This window comes from Osmia lignaria, chromosome 16, assembly GCF_051020975.1.
Source record: "Osmia lignaria lignaria isolate PbOS001 chromosome 16, iyOsmLign1, whole genome shotgun sequence".
Classification (NCBI taxonomy): domain Eukaryota; kingdom Metazoa; phylum Arthropoda; class Insecta; order Hymenoptera; family Megachilidae; genus Osmia; species Osmia lignaria.
In genome coordinates this window covers 8,666,427-8,680,362 of record NC_135047.1, presented here as the reverse complement: position 1 = coordinate 8,680,362, position 13,936 = coordinate 8,666,427, and the positions used below count along the sequence as shown (strand labels likewise).

Sequence of the window (13,936 nt, the reverse complement as noted above, 5' to 3'; positions counted from 1 at the left end):
TACACAGAACATTGCGCTAAGCTCGCAAGGCAATAAAGACAATAAATTACGCTAAAACAATATAATATCGTATCTATAGTCTCCATCATATTTGTTCTCTTACAAGTGGAGAAGCATTTTAATCTGGGAAAGAACATAACAGAAAAAGCACAACTGACTATACTGATTAAATTCAATCCCTCGTTCGTTCAATAACGAAATAAATATTAATTACGTAATATTGTTTATATATGAAATATTTATAAAAAATTATAAGGTAACTATAGAGCATATTGAAATTTCAGATAAACTGCTTTTCAAAATTTACCTTTCGTGAAATCATATGAATTTATCGTTGATCTTTCTCAATTCCATTTGATCTTTAGTTCTAAGCACCAAACATGTACGATCATTCTCAATATGCAACTCTATGAGACGAAAACATTTAATTCGTTAAGCGATTCAAATTACGGGACCAAATAATATATGTAAAATTTGTAAAACAGGAATTCATTTGAAGCGTTTCAACTATATGTATATGTAAACAGATTAAACGTAAAATATTTCATACAAATTAATATAATGACTAATGATTCGCCATTGTAAATATTATGTATATACAAATCGTCGGGCGAAAATTCATTTTTTGGTATGTATATATACACATGTATGTACTTTCAACACGAGGTTCCATATGGTAACCTTTATTAACTATTATATTATAATTTCAGGAATACGTAAACGTGGCTTTTGGAAGCTCACGCGTTATAACATTGCATAATGTACAATACGGCACACAAATCCTCAATGTAGAAATAGTTCAACAAATTTTCCGGTATATGTGTGTCAATGAAAGCGTTTCATATTTCTGTTTAGACTCGGTCTAGACTCGTGAAACTATAGTAAAATTGTTCAGCCTTGTAACTACGTAACTAATAATCAAATGACAGTGCAATTAAATTATTAGATAAAAAGAATACTTTTTCATTAAAGCGTGATAGCGTACAAACTATCACTGGTGCTACAATAACGCAAAGTGCGTACTCCCTCCCAAGGAAAGAAAGATAGAAATTAAATATTTAAATTAGATAAATGAAGAGAAAAGGAAAAGAAAAAACGAGATAAATTGAAAAGGAAGAAATTTTCATACCAATACTCGATGATAATTGCTATGCCATATCCTGCGTCGTGCAACGATGAACTTCACTCAAGCATATTCCATACGATACGATATCCAATTATTTGTTAGCACTATTAAGTACCAATAAACGCACCAACGTTCACGACAGCACTTTCGCCTAAAACAATTCTTCCATATTTCAACGGGTAAACTGACCTCTCACTTGCTGTGTATCATTCATTTAACTTTTTGTTACTTCGGTAATGGAATAGAAGGGATCGTCTACAGTTTACACATTAAACCTTGTTTCAGATCCATCAGCAAGAATTAATGTGACTGTTCGATTATTTATCCATATTAATCGAGCTAATCGCATAGGATTCAATCGTGCTACATCATTAATAGGCGCAGTGCTGTATGATTTCACACAACGTGTCTGCGAATTTCCTAGGCCGAACATACCGCTACTTGTTTGCTACATCAAAGTATATGATTATTATTCCATCACATTAAAAAGAAGAAGAAAAAAAAAAAATAACTAATAAAAATGTTTCTTACCTGCCAGAAACATAATTTATTTTCTGTACAAGAGTAGCTAACCAGGAACTTGCCCTCGGGTGAAAATGCTAACGCAGTTACAGCTGCTGTATGTGCAGGTACTGTCTGACACTTAACGTTTCCTCTTAATTCATACAAGGCAAGTTGACCGTTGCGACTGCCCACTGCTATCCTACGTGTTGCCGGGCAGTGGCTAACCTAATAAAGATATTAAACATTTGTTAAGAAAAGGTACGATACTTATAAAATGACAGAATAATATCAATATAATTCAACTCACTTGTTTGAACCTACATACTGCTGGAAACACTTCACTTAATGGTTTAGTTTTCAGATGACCGGGGTCCAGACAATGTAGAATAATATCCATCACCTGGAAATAATATTAATTTAATAATATTAAATATACATTTATATTTTTCTTCAACGGCTATTCTTACCTCAACTAAAAGATCACTCATTTCACTTTGCATTTTATCAATTAACTGTTCAACAATTCTGAGTATTTCTGGTTTTGCCCTAGCTAAAACGCTTGCACCCATATTTACATTTAATGTTTGCGCATTTTGTTGTAAAGTATTGTATCTAGCCACTTCCCGTGCCATCGTGGTAATGAATGCTGCAGGTCGAGCGGTAGCTATTAAAGTTAAAGCATGACGTGCCGTACGGCAAGTATCAGCTTGAGGTGTGAGCGGAAGACCATAAGTCATGCTTGGTACTAATTTATCAGCATCGCAACACATTTCCAACAGACCCAATAACACCTGTGTCGTTATAACATGAAATTAATAAACCTTTCCTTTCTCGTTACTTATTACTTTAAATTACTCATTTTCTTACTTTTGATACGTCAAGGTACGGTTCCCAAACGGTAAAACCTCTACCGATAAGATCGATTGCTGCTCTTCGTAATGCTGTGTGTAGAGGTAATTTTGGAGAATGAGGTGCATGTAATAGATGAGTAAGGGCCATACTAGTATGTCGTGCAAGATTATTGTTTCCTATTCCAAAACCTTCTACGATTGAACTCTTTCGTCTTTGTTCATTGTCCCTCTTTTGATTTGTTGTAGTAACATCTTGACCAAACTCAGCACCTATTACACCCAATAATACAACCGCAGTCGTTTGTTTTCGTTTCAGTTCTGCAACGCTCGATGGCTTCCTGGCTACATTTATTTCTGCTAATATAAATATGTAATATGATTAAAATGTTCTTTTTAAAATTATAATCACGCAACCTTGTAGGTTAATTACCTTCTACTAATTCTTCTTCTTCATCTTCTTCTTCTGTATGTGTGTCCGAGGAAGGGATTGGACTACCAGGAGCTGGTGGACTTTGATTTTGTATTTGAGGTGCAATAGGTTCTTGAGTGCTGTACATTGGTAGATACTGGGACCAACTATCTACAAGCGCTTTCCTTCCTTTTGGCCCCATTCTACCTAATTCAGCGAGTAACAAAGCTTGAGCAGCTTCACGGATCTAGAAACATTATCTCTTATAATATTATTTATCTTATGTAACTCTATATGTATGTATAAAATAATTAACCTCAAGACATTGATGTTGCCATCTTCGTGCCATCATTTCAACCTGAGGACGTTTAAATGTTTTCGCACCACCTTGTGAAGTTACCTTATCAGGTAAAAGTACACAATGTAGCGTCGCTAACAACGACCATCCTTGTTTAATCTGTGCTTGCTGTGCTGTATAAATTTCTTCATTTTCTTCTTCTGCTTTATTCCAATTAACTGTGGATCTATTACCAGGTCTGCACAAAATTTATAATGAAATCTCTTCTGAATTGTTGTAATTGTTGTTTAAACAAAAAGTACTAACCTATGCATTTTTCTATTCCGTTCTTGCTCAGGTACAAAAGTTGCATTGTTCATTGACATTAAAGTATTTGCCAAAGCAACTACTGCTAACAAATGATTACTGGTTAATGTAGTAGAGAGTTCCCAATGTGCTCTCGCTGTGAATGCTCTGGTAAGTCTTTCTTGTCTGACTAATTCAGCCGGTAAACGCTGCTCCAGCTGTGTTGTAGGTTCACCGATTGGCTCCAATTGCGTTTGCCAAGTTGGCAGTAATAGCGACATGTATCCTACGGCACATAGGGTTCATTTAAAACTAGCAATATGTGTTTTATAAATTATTTTCTTTTCATACCTCCTTTAGATAATACTCCAAATGAAACAGGAACCATAGGCCTTAATAAGCCCAGTTTTCCTTCACAAACACGATCCAAATCTGGATCCATACCCCAAGCATGCAATAAACTTAGTATAAGCTGAGCAACTTCCATAGTTGCGTTTGGTTCGCTAAATGCACCATTTCTTTTCAAATTATTTTTAGCAGCCTCGTTGTTATTCCAATTATCACCTGCAAAAGAAAACAACCTCTATAACAAACATAAATTTGGGTATTTTAAATGTATGAGAAGGTGCATTTGAAAATACAGTGTAACACACATTAAACTTTCAAACTTTTCATATATTCTGACATAAAAAAGAATGAAAATCATTTAAATGAAAAATGTTTGATTGTAAAATGTTTCTTGTATAGGATATATGAAAAGTTTTACAACATACACTAATATGAAGTATAAAAATAATAAAAAATTGATATATGAATAAAATAAAATATACATAAAATGTGAACATCTGAAATAAATAATAAGAAACAATAATTTTTAAATGTTAAATTACACAATGAATAAGGTTTGGATGTGGAAACATTGCGACCTACTTATATCCAATAATTCTGTGTCAAAATAAATCACACATTTGAAGTTTAAAATAATGTAGGAAAATTTTAAACGCTGTAATAAATAATGAGTACATTGTACATGAAAAGATAAAGGAACTACAAAGCGAACGACAAATCTAAATGAACAACAAAAATCCATGCGACTCAATTTCAACAATAGAAAGTACAATAATTTTGCCATCTTTTTTTAATCATGGCTAACCTTTGCCGTCGAGAGTCGACGGCTTGAGGCCAACGCTTTCCACCTTGGCCTGAATCTTAGTGTGTACGTTTTCTGCACCCTCCTTCATTTTAGCCAATATACCTAGAGAAAGAAATTGGCTTTAGACGGAATAATAAACGAACACACAGTTTTTAACACGAATCTTCTAATGACTACAGCTGAGGTGTGAATTAAAGACACTAAAAATCCTGCAATGAGTGTTACGTGATATAAACATTCCAAGAAAGAATATTTCAGTATGCGTATATCAGTGTATCTAATAAGGAGGTAAAAATACTACCAAGCATTAAGTGAAATAAGAGTATAGTGCTGCTTCAGGGTAAACTTTTTCTTTTTTCTTTAAGATGATTTAATAAATTGATCAAGAGTTTTAATATAGGTATTGAAAATTCGAATGAAACGATAAATGAAAGTATTGTGCGCATTGAATTGACTACAATTGAAATACGTTTTCTTTTTTTTAAATGTTTAAAAAACATTGCACTTATCGCAATAAATCTATATCGGTGAACATGCAATCACAAGAACATTTTTATATACACGACACTACGTTGAACAACGTATAGAAAACGTAACATGTTAAATTAATGATCCTGTAAGGATTTCTTCGCAAATCTGCACTTAAAAATATGCACACACAAACTACGATTTCTATAAAATGAAACAGTAACAGAGCACAATACCGTGACGATCCTTCTCCTTTAAAATTCGTTCAACGTCTCCTGCCTTATCCTTGACGCGACCGAAAAAGTCTATAAAGTGGCATGTTAGTGCAAGTTTTTTCATTAATATACATATTAGTTAAATTTCTTAAATTAATTTTACATTTGTATGGGGTAAAAGAAATCATTACCTGCGATTTTTTTGTGAGCATCTGGACTAGCCGATTGTGTAAGTGCTGCAACTTTTTGATATTCGGATGCAGAAATTAAACCCTGTGCTTCCAAAGAACCTGGTGACATTGCTCCATATTCATCGCTAAGTAATTGTACTGTGTAAGTAAACAAAAGAAGTTGCTGCTTTAATAAAGTTATATTAAATGAATTAATTTACATTAAAAAAGTAAAAAATAAAAAAAACAACAAAAATGATACCTATTAATGCTTCTATGTCAAAAAATAAAATATGACTTTCTGGATCTTTAGGATTACTTCTGAAGCCTTGAATCATTAAAGGTGTGCCTTTTGCTTTTATCTGATTTCCATGATCTACTCCTTGTCCACCATGAAGCTGTTGTAATTGATGTAACCCTCTTTGTGTGGCATGTCGTATAGCCGAAAGATTTCTGTGCCTCAAGCCTCTAAAGAAGCGGAATATTATGTAAACGATGAAAGAGATTCTTTTCTTTAGATTTTTTTCCCTAAAATTCATATAAGATTCTCACCATCTACGTTGTAAGATTTCATTTACCTAAAGAAATGCACAGCAGGATTAGCTAAGCCTAGTTCACCACCCGCGGCTGACCCACCAGCCGTAGCCAGAGTATTTTCGTCACACGCGTAGAGTACCTCTTCAGCAATAATACCTGTAGTTTTAATTACAATCTTATATTTACATAAGTAGATAACAATTTAAATACAAAAAGCATAAATTCTTTAAAATAGAAAATATGAGAATTGAAAACTTATATGTACCATGTAGTACACGATCTAGATGACCAGTTTCCATTTGCCATACGTATACAGCTCCGTCCGAACAACCAACTATCATAAAATCATCCAGTGGCCTCCATTTTATCGTAACAACCGGAAACAGGTGTCGAGAAGCGAGAACAACACACTTCCTTTCCGCTAATGATAACAAAGTAACACTATGATCTGATGCAACACTGCAGACACACTTTTGAATCCTAGGCTAAAGAAATGAAATTCAAACAATATGACAAATAATTTATAACGTAATAATTATGAAGTTATCAATATTCTTGGAAATAAAAGAAAGTGAACGTACACTACAATTATCAGGTGGTACCATCAGTTGCGTAATTTCCCCCGCATGTACACAGAATCTATGAATAAGGGTACCAGCATAAAGGTCCCATAAACATACAGCAAAATCAACAGAACCAGAAACAAGATGTGTACGATCATAACGCGGTGCTGCTCCGTGTGGATATAAGAGACAATTCACTCGACCAGAGTGACCCAAAAGTACTTGATGAGGAGGCCAATCTATAAACCACATGATGAAATAAAGAAAAAGGAGCATAATTATAAATTTTTAGTTACAAACTTTTATAATATGATTGTACCATCATATTGTTGATGATTGCCATGAAGTAATTGAAGCATCACCGTTTGTGTAGCAGGAACAATAATAATACTGCCGTCTTCGCGACCAACAACAAGACGACTCTGTTGCGGTAAATATATACTAGCTGTTAACTTTATACCATGCCCATCTCCAGTATCTAATTGATCTAATATTCCAACCGGTGGTGGTCTCATTTCTTCCCAAGCAGCTCTTAAACTTGTCTTTACCACAGGCGGCAACGAGAGTGAAGTTGAGCAATCATTTTGACTGATTTGAGCTAGTTGTTGAGTTGTTACTTCTGGTACTGTCCAAAGAACAACAACACCTTCGCTATCACCACGTAATAAATACTTCAACATTTTATTCTGCCTATGAACTGTTACTAATCGCATCGCTGGTGGGCATGATAGCGGCTGGAATGAATAATTAGTACTTATTAGTAATTTTTCTAGAAATAATTTTATTGAGCAGCTTTGATCTTACCCTATCACCAGGTTGTGTTAAAGTGCAGTACAAATAAGGTTGATCATATTCAGCACCCGCGGTATGAAAATTTTTATTGTCTGCAACGCTACTATAAAATCAAAACAGATAAAAGTAACGCGTTATTTTCATATTACAAATATTATCCCTTAAAATAATACCCGTGTACAGTATATTACAATAGCTATAATACATTGCAAATTGAAAAGTTAAGAATACTTTAAGTTTTAAATTCTAAACAACAAAATAGTGTTTTAGGAGATTTGTTAAGTTTAGCAATTTAATAAGCATTTTACAATTTATTTAAATTATATTTATATAATATACTACATATAATTATATTATATAAATATACAAATATGTATCTAAACTGCAATTATATTAGTTTTCTAATACCTTGTTGAGCTGAGTACAAAAATTGAAAAACTTTTAAATATAAAGGTACTTGAACAACAGGTAAAGGCAACTAAAAAAAAAAAAACAAAAATTAAACTACATAAGCTGGCATAGCACTGCTACTTTTATTTACTTATTTTCATTATTTACTAAATGTAGTGTATGAATTTATAATGTAGCATATGAATTATGAAACAGTGATACATTCAAAGCAACTTAAGAAGAATGAAATATGAAAACATAAGATATGATGTGCAGAGAAATATACATAATGTACCTTTTATATCCACATATATGTATGTATATGTATACATATGTACAATATAAATTAATGGAAGAGCAATATACTTAAGAAAATGAATACAAAAAGAAGCAATTAAGAAGACAGAAATTACAGTGAAGAACACAAGAAGAGTATCTAGAAGAGATAATGCAGGATTACCTGCTGAGAGCCTTGCCCTTTAGCTTGCTAGAAGAACACCAGATCCACCGTAGAATGTAGTAGATGTGTGTGTGTGTGTGTTATATGAAAAAGACACATCACCGTAAAAACAAGTCATAATGTTAATTATTCATTTGAAATGCATAAAAACCAAAAAAATATTTCAATACGATTGAACTAAATTTTCAATAACAATTTCATTTCGATTATACGTGCATTTTACTTTTGGTGTTCTCTTCTTATGTATTAAACCAACTTTCTGAATGACTAAGTGTTGTCATGTAAATCAAATTAAGTAATTTTTATAGATAGATAGATAGATAGATAAATAGAATCTATCTTTTTAATTATTAAAATTGTCACTTTCTACTTAATGATCGAACATGAATGTATATGATAAATGAAGCAAAGAAATATAAGGAAAATAAATATTGAATATGTGCATTGCCAGCAAGTGCTTCTACACAATAGCAGTTCCAAAATTTTAAATGCTTTGATTAACTTGAAAAAATAGTGTGCCTGGCTGAAAAATATTTATCTACATATCCAAATAAAATATTCTGAAACATAAGCAACGAAAAATTTTCAACCATATCGGTAACAAAACAAATAATTATATTTTAACTATTTTACACAATGTTAGAATAAATACTAAAATACTTGAGATAATATATTTTCATTATTTGAGATATTGTAAAATATTTTTCTTTTACCAATGTACAAGGTCAGGCACCTAATGCGATGACTTTAATTATTTCGTAAATTAATTTCTATATAAAAAATATTTTAAAATACAGTAACGAATTTATGAGAAATTTGAAGTCGTCAGATTAGATGCCTTATCCTATAGTATTCAAAGTTCTTCTAAGTATATTATAACTTCTAATTACTGAATTATTATTGTGACATTTATGTTGAAATTACTGTAGCATTAATTTTAATAAACATTAATGATTATTTTTGTTAGAACATATAAATATATAATTAATGTCTATCATCATGCTATAATAATAATAAGCATCTTTTGTAAATTTCTTATAAGAAACAATTGATTAATGATTATATTTGAAATAATTTGCAAACACCAAATTTAAAAGGAAAACTACCTGTCAAGTTGTACCAGACTCCTATAAGCAATAAATAAATAAACGATTTATAATAAATTGATAGATTAGATTATATTATATAACATACTCATAAATCTTTTGATGCGGTGCATTATTTTAAACTCTTATAAATTCGCATATTTTATAGAAATTTCAAAATGCTTAAGGAATAAAAATAAAATATTAATAAAAAAAGCATAATCTTATTTAGAAACGTACTTAGCTGGTAGCTTGTAGAGGTAACCATGACCTTCATCGCTCCATAAAATGACTCTGTCTGCAGCTAGAAAATCTCCAGACATCCAACGTTCACCACAAGGTGCAGTAATTGAACATAGAAGAGAAAAATCACCGGCATCGTATATCTGATATAAAAAAAAATATTGGTAGAAGCAGAGTTAATAAAATATGAAAACAGAGTAATGAATAAAATATACCTGCCAATGTTTGGAACACACAATTAATACAGTCCTTTGGTTATAGGGGCAGCAAGTCATTGCCAGCGCATTTAGACACCTTATTTGTTTACTCTCATGTTCATATAGAGGTTCACTGTTGCGATTCTCATGCCCAAGAAGAGTCCACACCTTGACTGTTCCAGTTGTCGTTAAGGCCAGCACAACGTCGTCTTTAAATGAATGGAAGCGCCTGTTGCGCGTTAACTACATCTAAGAAGGTGTCATAGCATTTTAAGCAAACAATTTTTAGTAAGGGTCAATATAATGACACCTTACAGGAGTTACAAATGCATAAGAACCGATTCTTCGTAAACTCATAAAACACTAAACTTATATTAACAAACATATACAATAAATACAATACAATACAATACAATACAATACAATACAATAATAGAAAAAATATCTAAAACAAATTACCAGTTACAGGTCTACTATGGAAGCCCCTATAATAGTACTATATAGATTCATGCAAAATAAAATTTTTCATGTTAAAATAAACAATTATTCTTTTTTGTATAGAAGTCTCAGTTTGTTCTTACTTAAATCATGCGCAAAACATCTTGCAATCTAGCATATACATAATTATTACTAATTCCATGTACAGTACCATTAAATAAAAGAGATACATTAGAACCCACTACATACCTATATGTATCTAAACTATAGAATTATATCTACTGTGCAATATCGTAAAAAAACTCTTGATCAATTATCATTCATGCAAAAGCATTTTTTATAGTATGTACATTATTCTTTTACAGTTTTTTATTAAACAATGAAAGCTTACTTTGAAAATTTTAACATAAAAAAATTTACCATCACAAGTACAAAACACAGTATAACAAAATAATAAGTAGAACTTTACTGTATACATTTTTTTATCACTTAAAGTGCAATATAAAAAATAATGAAAAGCTTAATGCATCAAATGTGCTACCAAAATGAAAGACAAACATTAAATTGAATGTTCATACAAATGCATTCATTGCATTCAAAGATTAAATATTTTTTTTTTAATTTAAACTAATATATACTTACGACGGACGTAATTTATTATAAATGATATGAATGTGTTTAATGAATGTAGGTAAATGCAATGTATGCCACGATGATAAGGTTCTATAAAAGGAATAGCATGTGAAGGATAACATAAGAGGAAAAGCTCCCAAAGTGTTAATAATGCCTGCTCGTTTAACTTTACTATTTAAGAGGAAAAAAAAAAAATTGAAAGTCAGAAAAGAAAAACATGAAACAAATGATATAGCCTTGATCATCAGTGCTGTTGCACTGATGTATCTCCACATGTGATTCATTAACATGCTGCAACAATTAAGATTTTGATAATATATAAATTACTATCATTAGATTACGAAATATATTTTACAATAAGTATTATTATTGAATTGAACTGTCAGAAAGTACCTTTTACGAAGAAAAATAGGCAAATGCAAAATTTCTAATATACCTAAAGCATAAAGCTTCGTATAGTTAATTGCTTAAGAAGTTAGGAAAAAATAAAAATCCCAAAAATATAAAATATATGCAAATTTAAATTCCTTGTTAATTACTTTATCAAAGAGAATATTTAAATATTCCAATTAAATAAATCCTGGTGCATCAAAAGTATGTACTTTTATTAACAATTATTCTGAACATTTGAAAGAAAATTCTGTTGAGCAGAAAGATAATATACCAAAAATTAATAGGATAGGAAATACCAAATGTATATTGTGCAAAAAGATATAGTTGAAATTCCAATCAAACAGATCCAATTATTATGATAATTATGAGGTTCTTAATTTTTGCACAACATAGATTGGTAAAGAAATCAAGAGAACTTAAGGTAGAAATTTATGGTATTAAGCGTAGGTGTGATGGAGTGTAACTAACTTGTATGCACGTAGAACCGACCTTTCCGTTTGGCCGGTCGCAAAACGTGCAATGCACTAATCCAGTCAGGGTTAACTCGTGAACTTAAGGTAAACAAAATCTCCAAGCTAAAAGGATCCATCACTAAAACTTCGGGATAGTACCTAAAATTGTAAAATAACTTTAAGAGTATTCTCAAAGCAAATTGAGAAGAAGAAAATATGTTATTGTATAAATTTAAACATACCCAGAACAAAAAAGTCTGACATCTTCTCCACCAGCAGAGACATAAGGCAACATCTGTGTATGAACATTGGTAAGTTTCACAGCTTCTCTACATTTTCCATCAACTAAATCCCAAGTGCACATTTCTCCGCTTTCACTGCTACTAACAATATAATTTTGTTCCATAATAACACTTGCTCGACTTAGGCACATTATTGGTGCAGTATGGCCAACAAGTAAACATCTTGGAGTCATCTGAATTTGTAATTATTCAATATTAATATTTTTGAATTTTATTTATTTTTCTGTTTATTAATATAAGTGTATTTTTATCACCTTCAATGTTTCAGGATCAACTTGCCACAAACATATTTGACCATCATAGCATCCTGTTACTAATGTTTTTTGATCTCGGGACAAATAGATACAGGAAATACAATGAGTTGGAGCTATACGACCCCATAAAACTATGGGTACTACTAAGCTTGTACCCGCTGTCATTTTTAAAATTCAACCTATAATTTTTTTTATAAACTGTTTTAATTAAAGATACTTATTCACTTGTCTTAGATTATAAATGAATACAACATTTTTAAATATCTATTTAATGTTGTCATGTAATTTAAATACTATTAATCCAAATAATATATCCTACAAGTATATGCAAGATGGATATACATATCCTATGTAAGATTATTATCATATTTTAATAAGAATGATTTTACAATAATGATGTTTTAATACTAATTAACATAAAAATTAGACTTATAAAATGATATATCAATGATGTACACTTTTTTAATAACACACAATATAATAATAATTTAAAGAAACTCAATACAAATTGAGTCAATATCAATTGACAAAACAAACAGAATAATTTCTTAATGAATAACAAAACCTTATTGTCAGTGTGACATCAATATTAATAGCAGATATTTTAGTTGATCAAAGATGAATTATTCACTTTGCAGCAGAAACGGTTTGATAAACATTTACCACAAAACCCAATGTAGCAATATGATATGCTGTGATCTCAAGGAAAACCTATTAAAAGTAATTAAAGGCGTCTGCTACATCCAAGAGATGTCACTGACAATTTGAACGAATCTAATTTTGCAAGATTTGTGTGTAAATAAATTGAGAAATGAACGCATGTTTTATGTGAAATGATATAAAAATATTTACCGAAAATATTGAATATTAATGACAACGGCTCCAAACGTCGTAAATGGCGATATATGCCAAAAATCATACAACCCTTACTGCACTCTCACGACCGCGGCCATCTTGATGTTGAGAACAGTTGAGAATAGTCAGACGAATAACGTATATATGTTCAATCAGCTGTTCCACGTCAAAAGGTCCCTAGTAAAATCCTATTTAGGGTGATGCTAGCGTTGAAAACTTTACCGACAGTCCCTAGAAAAATCCCTAGAACGTAGAACACACCATTTTTCGTTCCTGCTGAACAGATTGCAAAGAAATTTGAAGCACGTGTTAGGGAGGCCCTAAAGAATGGCGCGCTGGTCCGTATTTTATCCAAATCGTCAAAAAGTTATAAAATATTGAAATTGCTGTCTGTCCACGGTCAAGAAAATGGCGTATCGGACTCACCGGCATTAATTTATTCGTAATATAAACATTTTTGCGAATCGAATGTCCAAATAGAGACCAGCGCGCCATTCTTTGGATCGGATAGAGCAAAACGAGCACTAAGGAGATGGTGTATGTATGTACAAGCTTTCGTTTAGAAAAATAGTGTGTTCTACGATTTCGTTGAATTTTCACTCGCGAAAGACGTCAAAAAGGTAAAACAGACCACAAATTTAGTTTCTCGTTTTTTGTGTAGGGCGCAGTTCGTTCGTTTTCTGCGTTCAACTGCGCGATCATTCGCAGCTCGATTATAATTTTTGTATATATTAACATTTCGCTTATGCATACATTGCACATAAGTGTCAAAATTAATATCTGGAATAATATGTTCTTAAATATTTCGTATCAAAATCACGCCATAGGAAAGTGTTATTAAAGCAATATTCCCCTTTATTTAT

The 13,936-nt window shown here is 31.5% G+C and overlaps 1 protein-coding gene across 12 annotated transcripts; it reads right to left on the bottom strand.

Moving 5' to 3' along the window:
• Positions 1-101: 101 nt before the first annotated feature.
• Positions 102-13,341, bottom strand: Rbcn-3B (WD repeat-containing protein Rbcn-3B). Of its 12 annotated transcripts, none has more exons than XM_034317353.2 (26): positions 13,071-13,341; positions 12,219-12,397; positions 11,905-12,137; positions 11,679-11,821; positions 9,765-9,955; positions 9,547-9,692; positions 9,328-9,348; positions 8,222-8,248; positions 7,384-7,474; positions 6,899-7,313; positions 6,598-6,818; positions 6,282-6,501; positions 6,058-6,172; positions 5,742-5,947; positions 5,501-5,638; positions 5,331-5,399; positions 4,627-4,728; positions 3,825-4,037; positions 3,495-3,759; positions 3,207-3,426; positions 2,912-3,137; positions 2,498-2,835; positions 2,098-2,421; positions 1,938-2,030; positions 1,658-1,855; positions 102-1,574 (listed from the first exon to the last, which is right to left on the bottom strand). In XM_034317353.2, exons 2-26 carry the CDS (start codon positions 12,381-12,383, stop codon positions 1,389-1,391), a joined length of 4,566 nt encoding a protein of 1,521 aa, XP_034173244.2. In that variant the 5' UTR covers positions 12,384-12,397; positions 13,071-13,341; the 3' UTR covers positions 102-1,388. The 12 variants fall into 12 exon arrangements, with proteins under 12 accessions (XP_034173244.2, XP_034173247.2, XP_034173242.2 ...); XM_034317356.2 differs by having other exon boundaries at positions 2,498-2,838; positions 11,700-11,821; positions 13,071-13,332; XM_034317351.2 differs by having other exon boundaries at positions 2,498-2,838; positions 13,071-13,331.
• Between the last annotated feature and the right edge of the window lie 595 nt (positions 13,342-13,936).